The following is a 22093-nucleotide window of genomic DNA, read 5'->3' on the forward strand; positions in this document are numbered from 1 at the left end:
AAGTTCCGGATCAAGATCGCTTGTTGACACGCGCATTTTGTAATCCCTCGTGAAAGATTCCGAGGCCGAAGCCCCGCTAGGGCGAGATCACCTCTCCTTGCAAACGCCGCTGTCGTTAAAAAGCGACGTCTACAATAGAGATTTTAAGCCTTAAAAAATTGACCAGTCGCAGTCAAGTACGAGGAGAACACTCGACTGCGATTAGCCACTTTCTTAAGGCAGAGGGCTATAAAATCTTATCGTAGGCGCCGCATAACGGGGCGGTCAATGTGTCTATTCGGATTCCGCTAACTGCTATGGAGCAGATTTTTTTTCCATCGTCAATATTGAGGCAGCGATAACTCGCGATGCTATTAGGCGTACAACTTTGCTTCCGCCGTTTTTTTTCCGAAATTCGAGGCTTTATTGTAAAAAACTGGTTATACATTTATGATTCAAAGTATTGTCCACTCCCAATGATCGTGCCAATTCTTTTTGACTTTGACTCGAGTCTTCATTAAGTAATGCCTCCAATTCTGCATCTTCGAAAACCTTCTCTCTTCCACCGCTATGCCGATCTTCGACGTGAAAATCACCGTTCTTGAAGCGTTGAAACCACTCACGACACGTTCTTTCACTAATAGCGGCTTCACCATAAGTATTTGAGAGCATTCGATGAGCCTCAGCCGCAGATTTCTTCATATTGAAGCAGAAAATTAAAATCTCTCGCAAATGACGAGACTTTGGCTCGTAAACTGACATTTTCAATCGAGAATAACTTTATGATACGGACACAAATCGACTAATGTTTCTATGGGGTTATGTTGACAAATGCCCAAGTTTATCGCATGACGTCTATGATCTATTTATTTCGACCGCTACTTACCGCTAAAGCCATCTATAGGAAAACGACGGAAGCAAAGTTGTACACTTAATATTAAACATCTAGAAATGCATAAGATTAGACTTCTCTAATTCGATCAATACGGTATTATAAGATTTGAACGATTAATCAAGGTGTCTACTGAAATCCGATGAAAAAAATTCCCTGATTTTTTTTTAGATATTTTTGTTCAAAATTCCAGATAAAGAAAATATTTATTAGCGTTAACTTTCTGAAATGAGTTTTATTATTGTATGCATTTTCCAATGTTTTTCACTCGTATAGGGAGAAACACAGAGCCACTTGAGTTTAAAGTGCGAGATTTGTAAACGTTATCTAAAAGAAGTGAATAACTTTCGTAAGCTAAGCGTTTCTCACAAAATTTTCATTTTTTTCATCACTAAATATTATAATAAACAATATGTGCTGCATATTCAATATTTTCTAGACATTAAATATAAACGAAAAAAAAAAAGATATTATATTTATAATAAATACGTAAATCATTCGGCTTGCCGATTGTTCGCGAAATGAAATCAAGATTTTCAAAGAGAGAATTTTTTTTTCATTCCCCGAGTCTCAATAAAATTCCATGAGAATTTCCAGATATAAAAGAAATCCCTGATAATTTTCCATGTCTTTTCATAAAGTAGACACTGTTAATTGAAGAATAAAAGAATTATAACAAGATATTACATTTAGATTATGTTACAAGACTGTGAAAAAAATTTGGTATTCGATCGAGATTGAGAGAAATTGGCTGAGTGATTAATAGATTTGCTGTTATTTAATCTAAATTCAACGTTGACGTGCGAAAATAAAATTTCGACAAATTAAAAATACGTAGACAAAGTCCAATAGAAACAATCGCGTGCGTGTAAAAATACGAAAAAAGAGAGAGAGAGAGAGAGAGAAAGAAAGATGTTTAAAAAATAAGATACATATTAAATGTCCTATATTTTCGTAGGTAAATAATTCAAAAACAAGAGAATGGAATTTATTAAAACACGTATAGCTTATTCACATTTTGTATTCGACATATTTTCGCGATACAAAATGGCGGGGATTAAAAAGGCCGCGAAAGAAACGACGGGAGGGAAGGGGGAACGGAAAGGAAGGGAAAAAGGAAGGAAGGAAAAGCGAGGCGTGAGAAGGATAGAATTCTTCGGGGGCGCGAGAGCGATATCGCCGAACGGGAAATGCAATTCGTGGCAGCGAGTCTCAGTCGACGGATAGATAGAGTCAAGATTCAATTAGCTCTAGCTGTCAGCTGCATGATACTCGTCGATTCAATACACCTTGTCGCTCGCGTGCACCTTTGCTACGTGCGCGCGCCACGTATGTATGTGCGTTATAGATCGTGTCGCTGACACGTGCGCGCGTATGCGTGCGTTCCCCGACGCGTCCTCGTTTACGCGCCTCTAAAATTAACACGCGGAAAATCCGACGGAAATTTTCCTGTCGAAGACTCGCCGCAACGCGACACTATTTCCCTCGACGATATAGGGGTAGAGTTTAGCCATTTCGGAGAGAAGAGAGGGAGATCGATCTTTGTGTGTATAATTTTTATTTTTTTTTTTTAAACAAACTTTTTTTAAAAAAAAGATCACATTTTGTAGAGAAAAAGATATGACAGTGTAAGACGAGAAAGAGCTTGGAGACATCAAGATTTAAGATCTTTGCTCCATCGAGAGAAGACACAAGGATGATTTTTTTTTTTTTTTTTTTTTACGTCTATGGAATTTTGATGTCCATTATATTGATTGTGAAAGTAGCGTGCGCATAAAATTGAAAATATATAATTAAGAATCTAAGAAGGATTTTATCTGATAAAAACGTAAAGATGTCGGATTCTCTGCGTTTTTTTTCTTTTGTTTTTTTTCTACGAATCCGCGGGGGGGGGGGGCCGCGTCAGCGCGATCGCAATTAACGAGCTTCTTCGATGCTCGCGCGTACACTTTTACGAGGACGCAACAACACGCGCTATTTGTTCCTTTCCTCGGTCCACCCCCCCCCCACCCTCCCGCCCCGCCCCCCTCCTTCCCGTCTACCCTCGATTGAATTAATTGAAGCGATTCGACTGGATTCCGATACCGACTCGAACGTCGCGTTTCGAATTCATGAAGGAAAGCGGAGGGGAAGGATAGATAGCAAGAGAGATAGAGAGAGAGAGAGAGAGAGAGAGAGAGAGAGAGAGAGAGAGAGAGAGAGAGAGAAATAGCGGTTGACGCGCGTGTAGATGATGTAGGTATCACTTATCTGAGAGGGGGGGAAGAGGGGGCAGGGGGGCACCGGAGCGATACCAGCCATTTTCAATTTATTTCAAGTGCCTTTTCGTGGCGGAGAAAAGAAGGGTGCCGCGCGGCGTTTGCCCCCTTCTCCCTTCCCCCTCCCCCTCTCTTGCCAGAGAGAGAGAGAGAGAGAGAGAGAGAGAGAGCGAGAGAGAGAGAGATACCTCTATACCTATATCAGTATACGTCTCCTCCATCTTACATCGCCGTCCGCAACCGATCTCGCACGCGTATTCGACACGACGATATTAAGGTTTTATAGAGTTTATACACGTCGATTCTCTCCACGTCCCTCTCCCCCCTCCTCACAGACGCGACGAGATGCGATTCGCTCGCGAATCCGATCGTCGCGCGATTCTCGTGTTCGAGAATCAAGAGACACGACGAGTCTTCTTATGAATCCTCTTCTCATTCGAACGTGCCACGATAGATGATGCGAATCGAAGCAAAATTTACACGCAGCGTGTACGCTTATGCTTATTAGAAGCTGAATTTTCGTGCGTCTCCCCCCCCCCTCCCTCCCTCCCTCCCTCCCTGCCCCTTCATCTCGCGACGATATAATATATAAATAATATATAAAAGTCGACGAATAAATGAAACGCGAAAGGTTCCGCGAAAGAAAAATATTGAATCTCATCCGGACACCGCGGGGAGGAGGAATAAGGGGTGAGGGAGCGAACGGAGGAGGAGGAGGAGGAGGAGGAGGAGGAGGAGGAGGAGGAGGAGGAGGAGGAGGAGAAGGGGGGGCGGAAGCAACGACGAACGGAGAGTTGTAAAAAAATAACGGCAGTTAATTAGCAGGCCACTTTAGCGGGCCCGCGTACGTAAACTGTTAACGCGGAGAATAACTCGCGCGAGCGTGAAGGAAAAAAACACGCCCTCGAACGCTACTGAAACTCACCCCGGGGCGAAAAACCGCCCTCCGATCTCCTTTCGCTTACTGTTTACTTTCTCTCTCTCTCTTCGCGCGACTTCTCCGCAACCCCGCTTTCTTTTATTTCCTCTTTCATTTTCCTCTTCTCGCTCCTGTTAGCGCCGGATTGTTTCATTCGTGAAGCGAGAATATTACACGTAAACATAATCGTCGATCCATCGTTGATCCGATGGATTTATGCTTGATTATCTCATCGTATATTATTCTCTTACGATAATATATGATATTTCTCATTTTAATACATACACTTTAACAGATCATTAAAACCTTTTTAAAGGTACGTCGACGGAGAATTGTATCTCGAAATTACAGGCTCGCATGCGCGCCGCCCGTAATCGAGGAGGAGAAGCCGTTTCTTCGAAGCGGGAGAGAAAGGAAGAGAGAGAGAGAGAGAGAGAGAGAGAGGGAGGGGGAAAGCGGGAAAGATTCCGAATCTCACGAGCTGTCACGCGCACAATCGCTGGAGATAGAGAGACGATTCCCTCTCCGGGACGCAACCCCTTCTGCGGTTTTTTCCCCCCTTTCCTCTGGACAATGGTCCGCGAAGCAAAAGGAGAAATTGAATTTGCAACATCAGTAAACTGCACCGCAGCGGTCCGTCATCGCTCCCGCAATCGGAAAAGAGCGAGAAACGAGAGGAGCGAAAAGACAGGGGGCGGGGGGACGGGGGACGGGAAGGGAATGGAAAGGAGTAATAGTCTCCCGGACCAAGAGGATAGGGACGGAGAAGGAACACGCGCGAGAGAGAGAGAGAGAGAGAGAGAGAGAGAGAGAGAGAGAGAGAGAGAGATGGCGGATCGCGTTTCACGCCTGGCGGATTCCGAACCGTTTGAAACCCAGGTGGAAATAATACAACTTTGTGTTCCTTGTTAAGGATCAAAGGAAGTCTACCCCCAATCTCGATGTCGAGACTCTTGGCTGGTCTCTCCATTCGCCTCTCTTTCGGTCTTTCCGACCGGCATGAAACTTAGGCAAAGCGTTTACTGACTGTATGCTTTACTTAACAACTTTCAGTAATAATACAGTAAAGTGGAATCGAGAGATGCAGCTCTTTCTTTTTCTTTAGAAGCCTGAGATTTTATAACGCCGAGTTGTTATAACACTGAACGTATCGATAAATAACTCACGAATCTATTAATAAAATGGAAAGAAAATAAAATAAAATGAAAATTACAATATTTCTGTGCAATAGAATCAGATAAGGAAAGTCTATAAAATTAATAATAAATTAATTAAATTAATTAATATTATGAGAAATAATCATTTATATGTATCATTTTTTCTTTCTCTTTATAATACTTGTGTAACATCAAGAGTTTGTATCTAAAGTAGTATTTAAATGTTTATGAAGCAAATAATCGTATGTAAACATTAAATACACACACACATATATATATATATATATATATATTATCATGCCATTAGAATTTAATCATCGTATTTTATAACAAATACAGATTGCATTTCTCTGAATGTAACACTATACTGATACGTAATGAATATTTTTCATTGTATGTCACCATTAATAGAAATTTTATAATAAAAAATATTATATACACTATTTCAAACTACGTATTTTCTTCTTTTCTCTGTATAGCGCCTGGAGTCGGACTGTAAAGGAATATTGCAATGTTAGCATAGATATGAAGTAATAACTTCAATGTTAATATTTTCTCTTAATTAAAAAATCATGCTTTAACCATAATCGGAGAAATCAATTTTAAATAAAATGAATGTTCCATGTACGGATGTGTATATACATATATATCCTAACATTCTATATATTCCATAGAAAATTATTTTGCCCGAAAAGGAATAAATAGCCGCTTACCTAAAGGATCATAGTATATAAATTCTAGTTTGTCAGCCAGCCTCTCTCGAATACGCACCAACTGATGACCGCTCACAAGACTTTCTGTGAGGACTAAGACATACCTGCAATGAGAAACGACAATATGTTTAGATTATACATTACACTATTACAAAAACAACAAATGTCTTTTGATAAGAAATAATAGCAGATATCTTGCGGGATTGATAATTATATCTAATAATATTTAATTAATTAATAATACCTTAATAATATCTATTAATAATATTTAAATTATATCTAATATAATATTTTTCCACGAAAAAGATCGTTTAATTGATCTCTGATTACGTTTTCATAAAAAATTGCATAATTTTTTGCACACGTTTTTGATAATTGGTAAAAGAAGCGACGTTTTGCCGCCTCTCCTGTGATTAAATATCTACTCTGCATCAATATTCTAACCTCGAAATTAGAGTTCGATTAAAGCTTTCTCACTTACTTGCTCTTTGGCTTTTTCAATAACGCGTTCGTTAAGAACATGATGACGAGAATTTTCTTCGATATCGCAATTCAAAACATCATCTATCGTACGATCTATCGTGAATGTATAATAATAAACTGTACTTATAATACGAGCGATCCGTTATACATTTTAGGTTAGGGTTAGCAATGATATTATTGCGCCATCTTTACATTAATATCACTGCCGATAATATTAGCAAAGTTACCATCCATGATAATACAATGAGAAAACATCTTCTTTATCAATTACAACTAACATCATATATTATTTTTATTATATTTATAATTATTATATATATATATATATATATACATATATGTTTTTTCTTTTTTCTAAAATATTTACAAAAATGCTTTCGAAATAAAAAAAGAGAAAGTAAGAGTATAATTAAAAAGACATAATGTATATATTTTTTTTGTAAAAAAAGATTTAAGATAAATAGATTTTAATTTTAATTAAATTTCAATATTTGCACAAAAGGATTTGGATTGATAATTGTATATATTCAAATAAAATTATATGTGTGTGAATGTTTAATATGGGCTAAATATTCACATACATAGATATGTGCGTGGTTACATTTTATAATAGCTTTATTAATTATATGTGTGTGGATATTTAATGTGGACTAAATATTCACATACATAGATATATGTGGTTACATTTTATAATAGCTTTATTAATTAATATAATATTAAAGGCAGTGCATTAAACACACACACACACACACACACACACATATACACATACATTGTCAGCAATCTTACTTATAAAATTTAGAATATTTGTATTATTTGTAATATTTGATTTGACTCGAATTCTTGACTTGATATATTAAAATCTACATATTGATATTTTAATGAAAATAGCTTCATATTTCAATTTTCCTATTATGATATCATATTTCATTAAATAAACAATCTTATTCTTTGAATCAATAATAAAGTATAATAATCAAAAATTATGTAATAAAATTGGAAACATAGATAAGTAAGCAATATAAAATGTCGCTTACATTCGCATTTTTTGGTTTATCTCATGCTTTATAATTCCCAATATTTAAAAATACTCAAGTAAAGTGTAAAAGAAACAGATGATATCATTATATTATAAAGATGCATTCAAAATCATCTATTACAATCAAAATCTAAATAAAAATTAAGCATTTGCCTAACTTTCATAAAACAATGATTTCATTATTATTATTCGAAAAAGTATATTTATCTCTAAAATACAATTGCATGGAATTTGCAAATCATGACGTCGTCTTGACTTTATTATTGGCTAAAATCTCTAATCGTTTAATTACCTTTCCAAGCTCAACATTTTTATCTAATTTCAGATAATTCACTTTCCGTACAGTGTGTATACTGGCCCACATAGGTAAAAGTTTGCATAATTGCCGTATATGCTCTTCCATTTCTTGTAATGTTAATTTTATTCTGAAAGAATTGTCTAACTTTTGTATCACTGCCTCCAACAGCAAAACGCCCTTTCTTTCTGCTACGAAAATATTCCGAAGAAACTTCGCTAACTCGGGAAGTCTGGAGTATAATGCAGCCTCTTTATCCGCATTTGGCGTTCTTGTCATTGCTTCTAATGCTTTGGCCTCCTGCCTGGCGCGAACCTACAAATGTTACAATTTATGAAGCGCGATCAAACATATATATTAAAAAAGTATATATTTTAATAAAAGTTAATTGTTATCTTACAATGATTATTCTTACCTTCTCGAGTAGAGCTTTGGGAATACCTTTAAGTAGTGTATTCATGTGATTTATTTGTGTGGATGGCGTAATTGGTGGAGTGTCCATAATAGTAATATTAACCTTTCGAATACCATCTTCTGTGGTTTGCGTTACAGAATCTTGTGTAGAAGATGGGGATTTGGATTTTGTAGTTAAGTTTGCTTCAGCCAGTCTTTGCAATGCTTTTTCCATGCGTGTACCACAGTTGAACAAAGATTTAGCTTTATCTGCAAACAAAAAAAATAAAAATGCAATTATCAAAAAACAAGAACAGAATATTTAATCAACAAATATTAATCTTTTATAAATTTGTTTCATTGAGCACTAACAAGATAGATGCTCACATATTCTACTAATAATTTGATCCCTTTTAAGTGATATTTTAAGCCCATTTTCTAGACTTAATTTATTAATTAAAGATTTTTGGTGACCCACAATGTGAGAATGCATAATGTAACTGCTCAAACATTACATGTAAGCAATACTTTTATATCAACTATGTTATATGCTGATTAATCAATAAAGTTTTGCAACATTAAAGCTACGTAAAAACCATATTTCGCAAATACGCGGACGCATTGTTTAATCCTATTGTGCAACATTTTGTCCTACTTATTATGTTTGATATTAAGATCATATTACATGATTATATATATATATATATATAAATGTATATAATATGAAAAATGTTATATATGCGAATATTCTAATTACGTAATAACAATACAAAAAATAAAATTTCTCCTTATGCATTCTTTTTATTTTCGTGTAAATATCTCGTAATTCTTACCAAGAACATCTTTAGCAGTTGGCTTCTCGACAACAGGTGACTGCGGTAATTCGGCTTGTTCAATTTTCTTGCATGATTCTACATCAAACTCGGGATGCCAGCGTGTTATTTTTTCTCTCGGTATATTCATTAATCTTGGACTTTCACAGCTCAGTAAAAATTTCTCATGTTCATCTTTCACTCTCTCTGTAACAAAAAGATGTGATTTAAAGATCAATATACATAATTACTATTCACCGATAAATAAATCTATTTAAAACTGTGTGTATATGTATATGGTACCTAATAAAATATTATAAAATTTCTTCCTTCTCTCAAGTAGTACTGTAGGACTCATGTTACTTTCAGAGGCAGTCTTCAATACATTATCCGCATCAGGAGTATTTCTTCCATTATTTTTCTCAACCACAGGTATCAGAAGTAATTCATATCTCTCCTGTTTCGATACTGAACCAAAATTTCGAAGCTTCTCTTGATGATAAGTATATGCATCAGGATAAATCGTTTTTATTTGAGCTAGATGTTCCAATGTAAAATTACGTCGCACCAGCTCTTGAACTGCAGGTTTCAATTTATTGAATGTTATTACTTCCTTTCTATTGAACAACATTGCTGAAACCTAAAGACAAGATCAAATAATTTACCTTTAGTTATAAACATAGATTTAAACCATGTTAATAATACAAAATATTTAAAGCAATCTAAAATAAGGGCATTACAAGCTGTAAAATATTTTACCGTATCAACACATCTGAATACTTCAGCCAGGAATCTATAATTATAAGGTAATACCAATCCAGGTATCTCACTTTCAGCCAATGATAGATATTTTTGATATGGCTTAGTAGGACTACTTTTTATCGGACTTGGTGTTGTTCCTTTAGGCTCAAATAAAATTCTCCTCTGAGGACTGGCCGTCTTTGAAAGATCTGCATCCTTGGTTGGAGTTCGCAGCGCCTTGATTGGAGATTTGCATCCCTTCTGCGGACTGTTTATATATATATATACATAAGAGAACGTTACTCAACTATTAAATATGTAGCAAAATTTTTTTACCTCACAGGAATTTCAAGTTCTATCTTCTCAAACTTCTGCATTTCAGGTTTCTTAATATCGTTTTGCTTCTGTAGTTGCTCCAAGGACTGCTCATGATTCGCAATTCGTTGTATTATAGCTTTCAGTTCCCCTAATCTCGAGGACTTTTGAATTCTGCTTTTGATCTCGCTCAAGCTTAAGTCATCATTCTTCGCGAGTCTCTCCATCATCGAGACCCTTCTCGATGACGTTGGAGTGAGCGGACAATAACTGGCAGATTGTTCATTCTCTGCCTCCACGATTACGCTGTCTTTTGGAATATCGGTGCACTTCGTGGGAGTTCGCGGCTTCTTCTTCGGACTAAGCGTACCCATCTTTTCGAAGGGCACTTTCTTAGTCTCCGAATCGTTGCTCGCCTTCAGCAAGCTATCCCTGATATCCGGCTGGCTTCTATCGGTGGAGGATAACGCGCGCGAGCGCATGGCTCGCGTTCTGGGCCTGTTCGGAATTTTCTCGAGGCTCGCCTTCGTAGAATCGAACTGGATATTGCGAACCGCTTTATTGGCACGAGTGACCTCCTTCGCGGGAGCATCTTTCAATACGATTATCGGACTCTTTCTCTCATCTTTCTTATCCATCGCGATCTGCTCCGAGTCGTCGGCATATGTCAACGCTTGGCTGCTCGAGTTATCTCGCTCCAGTAGCAAAACCTTAGACTTACCGCGTAACTCGTCGCACGCCTGCCGTTTGCGCGTATTAAAATACGCCGTTACCGAGGGCTGCGACATGATAAGTTGCAAATGTAATGTTGCGAATAACGAGCACGCAAAGAGGTTAATATCGTCCTCGTTCCGAAAGCCCGCCTTTTTATCCCTTCGACGCGAAACAACGCCGTGAATCAGCTGATAGCGGTCAAGCACTGGGAATGACGATGACGTATACTTAGATCGTTAAATTTTCTACGTATTGAAGCGAACTCTGGCGGCAATAATGTTAATCGAGGAAGATATTTCGATATATTGTTGTCTCTCTCAGTACACTCTATAAAGTCTTCTGTTCTATAAAAAGCAGTCCGTTTGATGCATTTACTTGATCAATTAAAGGTTAGAGTAAAAATATCTCTGCTTTCTTGGTTCCGATTGGTCAATCAATTCGAAATTTTCGGAGAGTTCCAATAATATTCTCGGAGATGTCATCTTCTACTATCACCAGTACCACGTATCACCTTGAGCGTCGGAAATTATATCCAGTTTGGTGATTGTATTCCATGCTTCCCATGTGCGTTGTGTATGAGATTAAATGTAATTAAATCTGTTCAAGTAAAATAAAATCTAAACAAACAGTGATATATTATGGAAAGAAGATGGTAAGCGTTTCTCGCATTTATGAAAAATGAATAAACAGTAATTCGATAAATTTCTCACAACATTTAATTTTACTTAATATCAAAAATGTATTTCTTTTAATTGGAAGCATACTTTTAAATGAGAATTATAAGGAAGCTTCGTATATCTTACTTATATGTGAGGTACACAAACAATCCTCTATATTTCAATAAAGTTTTATAAAACACCTTAAGCTTACACCTAAATTTTATAAGATTCCAACTATGACAGTTCTTAAAAAATAATGAACCTTTTGATATAAAGAGCAAGAACGAAGTAGAATCTCATAAATCTTTTCCATTATTTTCATTGTTTTTTTAGACAATGAATATTGCCAAAGGAATGGAACTAATTCTTGGTAGAATAAATCACTTAAAAGAACGCTTATTCTCGCCTAAAAACTTGCTATATACGAATGTAGGAATATCAATTTCTCTTTCTGGGACAGGAGATATTTTAGAGCAACATTATGAGATATTAAAGGTTTGTTGATTATAGACATATATCGTTTCATTAATTTTTATGACATTCGAACAAGTCTTCTCTATACTTTGCAGGGTGAATGGAATAGATGGAGTTTTATCAGAACAAGAAACATGGCCATATCTGGCATGTCTATTGGCATAGTTTGTCATTATTGGTACAATTTCTTGGATACTAAAATGGCTGGACGCACCATCAGTACAGTTCTAAAAAAAGTAGTTGTAGATCAATTGATTTGCTCACCTCTTTGTATAAGTATGTTTTTCTTGACACTAGCTGTATTAGAAAATAGTAGCTTAGCAGAATTTAAAGATGAAGTCCGAAAAAAGGCACATAGATTGTACATAGCTGAATGGGTCATATGGCCTCCAGCACAAGTCATTAATTTTTATTTTCTTCCCACACGGTATAGAGTGCTTTATGATAATATGATATCTCTTGGTTATGATGTGTATACCAGCCATGTAAAGCACGATATACGAAGTTAATAGTTAATATAATATTTTGATTAATAGAACAATTTGAATGAGATAAATAGAAATAGAATTTAAGTAACATATTAAATAAATTTATTTGTCAATTTGTAGGAAGCTTCTCTTGTATTGCACGTTTTTTGTGACTTTTACAATAATTTCCTACAGATAGGACTAAGAATTCAATCTCTGACATATTTATTGTAACATTTAATTGGATATATATATTGTACATACTCTGTGTATATAATATATATATCTATTATATAATTAAAACTGAATAAGTTTGTAAAATTATAAATATAAATTGTAAATGATATAAATAAAATATACAAATAAATAAACAAAAAGACAGCTATTTCTTTAAAAAATTTATTTCTAATGAAAGATGGCTAATATTATTTTATGCTACGCAATAATTTTTAAAATATATTTTGATATGATATGCAATTTTCTTATTTCTTATTACAAGAAAAGCTATGATCCATATGTTTACTTAATTAATCTATTCGCTTTAATTGGATTATGTATAATAGTCCAATTGATGAAGTCTTTTCATACCTTGTACATTAATATCGCAAGTATTTTTGATTTTTTTAAACATTCCAAGTTTTTTAAAACATTCCATCATGAATGCCAATGGGTACCAATACAGTTGTAAATAGTAGCACATTGCGAGCTACTAATTTCCAATCATTTGGTACTGCATATGGTGTTAAAACGTGTGTCAATCTATGAATCTGAAAGACAAAATTTTCATTATTGAAAAAATCAATTATGATTTTGCTATTGAAAAATTGTTTTTTTTTTTTTTTTTTTCTAATACAAAAAATATTTTAAGAGAATTACTTCGTGACTGGCACAGATGAAAATGAACGACGTAACCAATAAATTCAATACTGGAAATCTGGGTAATAACACAAGCACTCCATGTGAATCTGCTGCCAGCCATATGTGGCCTTGCGCAACTAATGTCTCTAAACTTATTCTACCCAATCCAGCTAAAAGTGCAGAATGTTTTCCCCGTAATGCTAATGATGCATTTCGAAGAGCGATATATCCTATAATCTAATGAAGCAAAAAATAACATTGATATAATAAAGTAATAATAAAAAAGTTAATAAGCAGAGGAGAAAGAAAAATAGAAAAATAATTAATAATACAGAAGTTAGAAGGTAGAATTTACCGGAATAAAAGCGACATAAGAATGAATCTCCTCGCATTCTGATACAGAGTGGCACAAAATTGTGAATGTAGTATACGCTATTAAGGAGATCAACGCCAGCACGGAGGACAATGCAGTGCCCGGAATATGATCTAGTCTCTGAAGTGCGACAAGACCGGCTCCAAAGGTCAAGCCCCAAACTACACTATATCTATCGACTCTCCAACGAGACCACCATTCGCGAATGTCATCGTCAGTCGTCACGAATAACGCTTTCCAAGGCCTTGTGACGAAAACTTTCTCAAAAAATACCTGTACTGATAAAGATAGGTATTATACTTTGAACATATTCTCTAATGAAAATTGCTCATTACCTCTGACATATATAATATAGTAATTATCGACACAAGACCCAAAAGTTTCAAAGCAAAATACAGTAAGGCTCTCGGTCCATATTCCGCTAAACTTCCGGAATATATTCTAGGTGGTAACCAAGCCAGAAAGTAAATCACTAGAAACCAGAAGGACACCAATGGTACAAAATGGTAGAATTGATACGGCCTGTTCATACAAAGGCATAACGATACTGTCAATAAGTTTAATCTGAACATGACCTAAAACACAGAATAATTATACTTTATTGTAAGCATAAAACGTAATTTTAACGATTTAAGATTATCAGTTATATAACTTTTCTAATACATACTCTGGCAAATCTGACAAGAGACACATCGCCGGTTTGCCAAAAATAATAAAAGTGTCCATATCCAGACAGAAATAAGTAGGCAGAATTAATTAATCTTAAGTACATATAAATCGGGAGAACATTTTTGGCACCAGTGACATGATATATGAGCACAACTGCTTGCATTAAGCCTCTCCATTCATCCGTTTGCTCTCTATTTAATACTCTTGGTCCTCTTTCACGATCTTCGGTGAAAAATAATCCAAGAGCCAAGATATATCCTAGTGGTAACCAGAAACTGAACTCACTGTAATATTTATTCTCCTTCATAAAGAAATTTGTTCTGCAAGTGAAAAATAAGAAAATAGAGAATTATTAAAAATATAACAAGGATAAAACTACAGATTCATATTAAGCATGTCATTACTTGCCTATCGCACAAATAAAAATATGCTAATATAACAGAAAAGAGGGCCAATGATGTAATAAGAGTGTAGAAATCTTGTATCTCAGGTTGTTTAATTTGTATAACTTCTGAAGCACCTGCTTCTTCTGTATCCTCTATTTCCTCAGCAGTAACATGAGAATAAGACACCTCAGAACGATACTTGCACATTTTTCTGTATAACCACACTCCTCCTCCTATTGTTATACTATAACAGATTATCACTTACTTTCTTTGGAAAGAACATATATTGTATAGAACATATAAATAATAAATTAAATACTTAATTACAATAATGCAAGCGCAGATAGACTTAACAGTTGTAGAGTAGTTGCCGGTTCGGGATAACTGCAACAGCTTCCATCATCAAAATTCATATGATCATTGCAGTATGTATTTAATAGTATTTGAACTTTATGACGGAGCGATAATGGACTAGCCAAATAACCATCTGGACTTTGCTCCAAAACACCCATACCAACTAGTTTGCTGCTTTGCCATATATGAGCCTCGCTATGAGACAATATCTATGTACGCAGCGATTATAGAGTATTTATTAAATTTTTTCTCTATATTTCATCAAATGAACCATATTTCAGGTATATTACCTTCTCGGCTGCTTTATTACACAAATTAATCTGTTTGTTGTCCAAACTCGACAATTGAATAGGCAGTCTTTCCTTGAGTACAGGATCCTGCAAGAGCCAGAGAAATCGAGATCCTTTCTTAACTAGAAAATCTATCGGTTGCACCAGCTGAATCAAACTCGTGCTGTATTCCGAGTAGAGTTGCGTGTCACTATTATTGTTTACAAGAATCACAGCTGCGGCAGAACCCGCGACGATTACACTAGGCGCGTCCATTTGCTGTAATGTCGAATTATAGAAATTTTATCATTTCCAATTATATATGATCTTATATACATATTTCTATGTAATATATAACATATTACCACCCAGCCTCTAATGTTTGCTATCATAGAGTTGTCGAGTCGTGGTCGCCAGAAGAACTGTACATTTAATTTAAGCTGCCCGTCGTTAAAGCCCAAGTCAGAGTTTTCCGGCAACTCTGTGAGATCTGATGCTTTGCCATCAATCATAAATTGCGAAACAAAAGATTTATACAATTGTCTTACTCTAGCATCGCCAATGAATACAAAATGATTATGGTGGCCCATGAAAGCTAGATATCTCATACATCTTCTGCTGTCTCTACAAAAGGATGCAAATCTTTATCTTATGGAAAAATTAATCTCTAAAGCAAATTAAAGATAATAATCTTACGTTTGCGTATAGTGATGCATCATGCAACCGTACGGTTGCCATTCTTTATCTCCTTTGTATCTACCTTCTGTCAATAGCCATTTGCAAGAATCGCTACCTGCGAAAATAGATTTTTGCCGATAAAATGTGTGACGAAAGTAAAATATTTTTGAGAAAATTGAAAAATAATAAAAAAAGTTTTCGCATAATTAAAACAATATTACTATTTTAGATAAAATTATATAAAATTTATAAAAATTGTTTATCTCAAAATTTTATATTATATGTGATAACATATAAGATAAATAAATTAATCACATAAAATTCTTTTATATTATACCATAAATAAGATGTATGACTCCATGGTATATTATAAAACAGATAACAAGCGCAGTAGCTAATTTCTTTGCACTTGCTACTGTTATAAGACTAATAAAATGTTCCGCTGATGTCATGAAGGATTCTGGCGTAGCTTATATCGACACTGCAAAATAAAACAACATTTATATAATCAAGTATTGCATTTGTATCGATTTAAGCGCATTATCGGTACGTACACTCGTTTGAATAATGAAAATTCCTATACCTGAATGTGTGCGATCCGATATTTTTCCCTCACATGAAAATCGTTGCGATTATCGCGATCAGCTGATGATTAACTCACGAAAATTTTAATCGCCGTCGTTTACCTGAAATATCATCGCAATTAAAAAAATATTTCTCGTTCAATATATCAATTGCAAACGCGAACGGCGAGATGATACTTACGTATGAAAATATATACAAATTATTCGGCACGATTCGCAATTAGTGCGGCAAAATAACGTCACACCGCCATGCCGGATAATGCATCTGATTGGTTCTCATTTTCTACGCGATGCAGTCCCTACCCTACTATACCTACATACCTACTACCTACATTACTATACTGCACGCTGGCTGCGAGTGAATCATCACGGAGCGAACGACGCGCAGATCGAGGGAGCTCTCCGACCTTCAGCTGCACCTCCTGCACTCGCGAGGAGTGCGACGTCGTGTATGGGGGACCGTATTTAAAGGGCGTTTCGCACCTATCTTGCGCAGCGTTGATTGGCGGCCGCGCGATTTCGTGACATTCGCGATTTCGTGTCTCTTGTATGTATATATGTACATACGTACGGCGTTTTACGTACCGTATCATATGATTCTGTCAATCGGTGTTACGCGAAATTGACAAATTGTCAGTGTGCGCCAATTGTCATCGCTGCGTCGAGCGATTATCGCGACCGCGTTTCCCATATACGTATGCGAGCGAGCGAGTGCGGACGGTGAGAAAACGCGGCGATTGACAACGCAGATTCTACTACGCGCCACGAGAAAATGTCACTTTTCGGAGTAAGCAACCCCTTTTCCACGCCAGTAGGGCAAAAGATCGGTGAGTCTACCTTTTTTTATTTACGTACGTCGCGAGTTGAATTACATCGAGGGTAATTATATCCTTTTTATTTTTTATACCCTAAGAACTTGTACATACTCCGAACAAGATATATATTCTACATATTTTCTACAATTTTAATGGATTAATTTAACTGTAAATAAAAGCGTTATCACATACCAATATTGCTCTAGATAAGCTACGATAGCGAGTTTTATTTTTATATCTCGCTCTCAGTATTTCTTTTGTCATTTCAGAGTCCGCTACAGATGGTAGCTTACCAAGCGAGAATTGGACACTTAACATGGAGATATGTGATATTATAAACGAAACTGAGGACGGGCCGAAAGATGCTATTAAAGCGATTAAACGCAGGCTCAATCAGGCTGCCGGCAAAAATTATACTATAGTCATGTATACGCTTACTGTTAGTATTAAATTATAATGATAGAATCGTATAATTGGATATGATAAATATGATCTAGTTTGTTTTACGTAATATCATATAACTCATTGTAATCATGCATGTATCCTTATAACATAATGTTGTAAATGACATAATTAGGCATCATTGACATTTTTGACCTTTGTCAATTTATATAATCAGCATCAATTAGATCAGTTAATATGTATTGTTATATCTATGACATAAATATAATAGTATTTTTGTAATACTGTGAATAAGAGCACAATTTATAACATATTATATAATTGTAAAAATAGTGAGGCCATTCGTATGTAACAGGTATTGGAGACATGCGTGAAGAATTGTGGAAAACGCTTTCATGCTCTTGCTTGTTCAAGAGAATTTGTGCAGGACTTAGTTAAATTAATCGGTCCCAAAAATGAACCACCAACTGCGGTCCAGGAGAAAGTCCTAAGTTTGATCCAAACATGGGCAGATACATTCCGTCATCAGCCACATACTCAAGGTGTCGTGCAGGTTTATCAAGAATTGAAGATAAAAGGCATACAGTTCCCGATGACCGATCTGGATGCCATGGCGCCAATTATCACGCCAGAAAGAGTAAGAGACATCTTCTATTTAAATAAAATATAGACTATTCTCCATATTTTATCAAATGAAAAACAACTTTTCTTTTTTTTAAATAATATTTTTACAGAGTGTACCTGAAACAGAGCAAATTCCAGCAAATCTGACTACAAGTGAGCAGCCTGTCTCTTTGGGAACACATTTATCCCCTCAAACATCGCAATCTGTTGGGCAGTTAAATCAGTTGAACGAACAACAGCTGGCCAAGTTACAAAGCGAGCTTGATGTCGTTCAAGGAAATATGCGTGTATTATCGGAAATGTTGGCGTACTTTACAAGCCCAGATCAAAGTAAACAACAACCAGATTCAGCCGATGTTGAACTATTAAATGTATGAATTTTATAAGCATCTCTTTGTTCTTTCAAATTTATTTATAAAGTTTTAGATAATTTTTCTTCATTTAAACATATATATATGTTTATTACTTTGTGAGACTATATTTTTACAACCAGCAATGTGTACGAAAAAGTTTATAATACAATAAAATATTTGCAGGAACTTTATTCAACATGTAAGGCAATGCAAGAGCGTGTTGTCGATTTAATTGGTAAACTGGCCCATGACGAAATGACAGCGGAATTGTTACGCATTAACGATGAATTAAACAATCTATTTCTTCGTTATTCACGTTATACAAAAAATAAGGCGCAGATGCCGGCAAGCACTATACTAGCTCAGGCGATCGGACACCCACCGAATACCGAACCGACTCCAGCTCTTACTAAACGAGAAGCGGAATCGCTCATAGATTTGTCTGATGATATGCAGGATGTAACAAAACAGATGAGCGAAATCAGTAAGCGTTAAAATTAAAATTTGATATAGAATTGTACAATATATAGTGCTGCACTAAATTTTATTTTTATATATATATATATATAATTTGCTCATATACTTTCTATATTTCATGTGTGGCTATACCTATCTTCTTTCTTTGAAATAAATATTATTCTATCTTGTTCCAAATAAAAGGTGCAACGGAAGATGCGGATAAGAACAAAATGGACCAAAAGAAGAAAAAAGAAGGAGATAATGATGAATTTGATATGTTTGCACAATCGCGCAATGCAACATATGAAACAACAAAGAATAGGTATTATATTTTATTTTGTTGTATAATTAAAATTCTGTTATTCTTATAATAACAAAGGAAATTGTTTTAATGGAATAATATTTCTATATATAGTTCAGTATAAAGATATATATATATATATGTTATTTTCAAACTTACAGTGGCAGCAAATACGAGGATAATTTGGAGCAGGTGAGAGGAGGTAGCCTAAGTACAGCAATTCTCAACCGCAATAATCCTAAGCTACCTCAGCAGACTGCTACTAGTGCTAGTGTGCGTAACATTCTCTTTTCTCCTTAAATTAATTAAATAACTAAAATTAATCATTATTCTTCCAGAATCATACAGCCAAATTATTACTTTATATACAATATGATTAAACATAAACATATATATATATATATATATTTATGTTCGAGTTCTACAATTCATATTTGATGTTAACTTAAATGTGAGAAGTGTTGTTAATACTCAATGTGATAATCTGTATGCCTAGGTATCTATTATCGACAAACATAATAGATAATAGATAATACCCAAATAAACGATATCTTCTATAAACTGGATATTTTTGATAAATATATCCAAGATAATAAAGTATCTGAGTATTGGCGGCACTATTATAAATTTCTTATAAAGCAATTTCGGATATTACAGATTATACTTTAAATTATTTAATAATAGAGATAAATTAGAGAGGATATTTGTTAATCACTAAAGAGATTTATTAAAGCAATGGAGTTATGAAAATTTGTGCGAAATTGCTTTAAAAAGAGATAATAATTCAAATTAGAGAAACATAGAGGCAGTAAAAGGGAGCAAGGTATGGTAATTTGGTAAATCCTGCTTATAGATGTTAAATATTTGTTTTCACAATTGCTTCTAAACATAAAAGTTTTTAATTTCGATTATGTTACCCTTGGGTTTCGTTTGCATCAATATTAATGTATATTGTTTGTATTTTTTTTTTGTCATTTTGTTCAATGTTTGTGTTTGTTTTTCGATACTCAGCCGAACGTGGAATCTGAATTCAATGAAATGGCAGCCTGGTTAGATCGTACAGTAAGTATCGTATAGGCGTAAAAATGAATTTTTTTTTATAATTGTTAAGAACAGGTCACAAATCTTTGTAAGAATTCGTAATACATAGGTTTAAAAGATTATGTATCACATTTTTTTTGCAATTAAATTTCGCAAAAGAACTGTTGTCGAATAGCATAATTTATATTGCAGCCTGGAGGGCAAGGCGATCAGGAATCTTTGACATCGTCGGAATTTGAGCGTTTCTTAGCAGAACGTGCGGCCGCGGCTGAAGCTTTACCGACTCTCCCTACAGCGGCAACTGCCACCTCGAACTCCTCAACAACTGGTAATCAGAATATCCAGCGCCAAATTAACAAAGATCAAGACAAATCTTTATTCGCTCTTTAAGTACCTTGGAATTCTCTGTTGTAAAACATGGGAGGCTAAACTTTTACTGGGACTGTCGTGCTAAGTTTAATCGGCACGTATAATTTTCTGATTAAATTACCACTCCTGCTGTATCAACGATAATTTAAAGTATCGATTTGTATTTTTAACATTAGGAGCTGGAATAAAATATAGAACATACAAAGGCACGGGAGACAAAGTACATACAGGAGAAAAATGCTTTGTGCTTGTACGTACTTAATAAGGTAACTGGTATACTATACAATCATGTTTGAAATATTTCTGTTATAAAATTATGATCGTAATATGGATAAGTTGCTTTAAAGTTGTGACTATGACTTATTATGCGAATAGTAGCATGTTAAGGATTAATTTATGTCTGTACATAAGCGACAATATGCGTCCATGAAAATCTCCAGAGATCATAATAGATCTTATGATAAATTTTGTCTGATCGAATCAGAATCGAATAAGATCGCATTTAGATCAAATTTCCGAACTGATATGGATATTCAGACAAATGTTTACAATTGAATATAATCGATCTTATCTATATACTGAAACTATTTTTCTATGTTGAAGTAAATTTTGTCTCGACTGTTTGACATTCTATGCAAAGGTACACACACATTCTATAGAATTATTATTATTATTGTTATTTTTTACTATAATTCCTACTACTGTAGAGACTTTATATTATTAACTTATTAATATATAAATTTTAGAATCATGAATTTATTATTACTGCTGGTATCCATTAATACACTTATGTAATATTATATAATATTATATAAATGATTAATATATTCTCTGGAATTATTGTAAATGCAGCAGCAATATTAGTGACCAGAGATCTTTTTTCATATTCTATGTTACAGCTCTGGAAAAAAGTGATACTTTAGCTTTACCCCTCAGAATTCTATTATTTACTACCCCAACATTCAATATTATAAGTTTATTTGCTTATGTTTCTACATTGTATTTATGCATATTTAGTGCAAATAGATGATTAAAAAAATAGAAAAAAAGTCACCTGCGGTGCCTGTATTGACTGAACTCGCAGTTAATAAGGAGGATATATAATATGTACTCTTCACTTATGCAGAAAATAAAACTGTGCATCATAACGAAATTTTTTCCCTGTATCTCTTTCTATATGTCTTCTATATATTACATTATATTTTCAAATATAAAAAAAAGATTGTTATTATTATATCTGAAAAATAT

The 22093-nt window shown here is 34.7% G+C and overlaps 5 protein-coding genes across 11 annotated transcripts; 2 read left to right on the forward strand and 3 right to left on the reverse strand.

The window, feature by feature from the left end:
- Positions 1-5480: 5480 nt before the first annotated feature.
- Mrpl33 (mitochondrial ribosomal protein L33) lies at positions 5481-6557 on the reverse strand. The gene is made up of 3 exons (XM_070294580.1): positions 6400-6557; positions 5919-6022; positions 5481-5698 (listed from the first exon to the last, which is right to left on the reverse strand). The coding sequence occupies exons 1-3, from the start codon at positions 6438-6440 to the stop codon at positions 5646-5648; spliced, it is 198 nt and encodes a 65-aa protein (XP_070150681.1). The 5' UTR covers positions 6441-6557; the 3' UTR covers positions 5481-5645.
- A 922-nt stretch (positions 6558-7479) lies between these two features.
- Positions 7480-12183, reverse strand: Dup (double parked). Its single transcript, XM_070293721.1, has 7 exons — positions 12108-12183; positions 10018-11307; positions 9700-9949; positions 9244-9580; positions 8962-9147; positions 8151-8398; positions 7480-8050 (listed from the first exon to the last, which is right to left on the reverse strand). Exons 2-7 carry the CDS (start codon positions 10782-10784, stop codon positions 7679-7681), a joined length of 2160 nt encoding a protein of 719 aa, XP_070149822.1. The 5' UTR covers positions 10785-11307; positions 12108-12183; the 3' UTR covers positions 7480-7678.
- LOC138932159 (mpv17-like protein 2) lies at positions 11056-12610 on the forward strand. 2 transcript variants are annotated; one of them, XM_070293725.1, is made up of 3 exons: positions 11056-11274; positions 11703-11864; positions 11939-12610. In XM_070293725.1, exons 2-3 carry the CDS (start codon positions 11706-11708, stop codon positions 12350-12352), a joined length of 573 nt encoding a protein of 190 aa, XP_070149826.1. In that variant the 5' UTR covers positions 11056-11274; positions 11703-11705; the 3' UTR covers positions 12353-12610. The 2 variants fall into 2 exon arrangements, with proteins under 2 accessions (XP_070149826.1, XP_070149825.1); XM_070293724.1 differs by having other exon boundaries at positions 11057-11362; positions 11939-12609.
- On the reverse strand, positions 12219-17348 carry LOC138932156 (N-acetylneuraminate (7)9-O-acetyltransferase). 4 transcript variants are annotated; one of them, XR_011446751.1, is made up of 14 exons: positions 16663-17348; positions 16481-16583; positions 16235-16378; positions 15916-16012; positions 15585-15834; positions 15241-15498; positions 14924-15159; positions 14619-14840; positions 14209-14530; positions 13877-14116; positions 13524-13814; positions 13187-13405; positions 12899-13077; positions 12219-12301 (listed from the first exon to the last, which is right to left on the reverse strand). XR_011446751.1 is itself a non-coding variant. In XM_070293720.1 (13 exons), the coding sequence occupies exons 3-13, from the start codon at positions 16347-16349 to the stop codon at positions 12952-12954; spliced, it is 2385 nt and encodes a 794-aa protein (XP_070149821.1). In that variant the 5' UTR covers positions 16350-16378; positions 16481-16583; positions 16663-17348; the 3' UTR covers positions 12785-12951. The 4 variants fall into 4 exon arrangements, 1 of the variants encoding a protein (XP_070149821.1); XR_011446749.1 differs by having other exon boundaries at positions 15585-15843; XR_011446750.1 differs by lacking the exon at positions 16663-17348 and having other exon boundaries at positions 15585-15843; positions 16481-16656.
- Positions 16855-21998, forward strand: LOC138932158 (TOM1-like protein 2). Of its 3 annotated transcripts, XR_011446752.1 has the most exons (10): positions 16855-17308; positions 17566-17735; positions 18054-18335; positions 18433-18693; positions 18859-19159; positions 19336-19456; positions 19597-19708; positions 20447-20497; positions 20669-20939; positions 21022-21998. XR_011446752.1 is itself a non-coding variant. In XM_070293723.1 (9 exons), the coding sequence occupies exons 1-9, from the start codon at positions 17254-17256 to the stop codon at positions 20864-20866; spliced, it is 1551 nt and encodes a 516-aa protein (XP_070149824.1). In that variant the 5' UTR covers positions 16855-17253; the 3' UTR covers positions 20867-21998. The 3 variants fall into 3 exon arrangements, 1 of the variants encoding a protein (XP_070149824.1); XR_011446753.1 differs by lacking the exon at positions 20447-20497; XM_070293723.1 differs by having other exon boundaries at positions 20669-21998.
- The last annotated feature ends 95 nt before the right edge of the window (positions 21999-22093 follow it).

The sequence above is a fragment of the Polyergus mexicanus genome, unplaced genomic scaffold (genome assembly GCF_030449975.1).
Source record: "Polyergus mexicanus isolate NDT 795.1 unplaced genomic scaffold, iyPolMexi1.0 SCAF_4, whole genome shotgun sequence".
Lineage (NCBI taxonomy): Eukaryota > Metazoa > Arthropoda > Insecta > Hymenoptera > Formicidae > Polyergus > Polyergus mexicanus.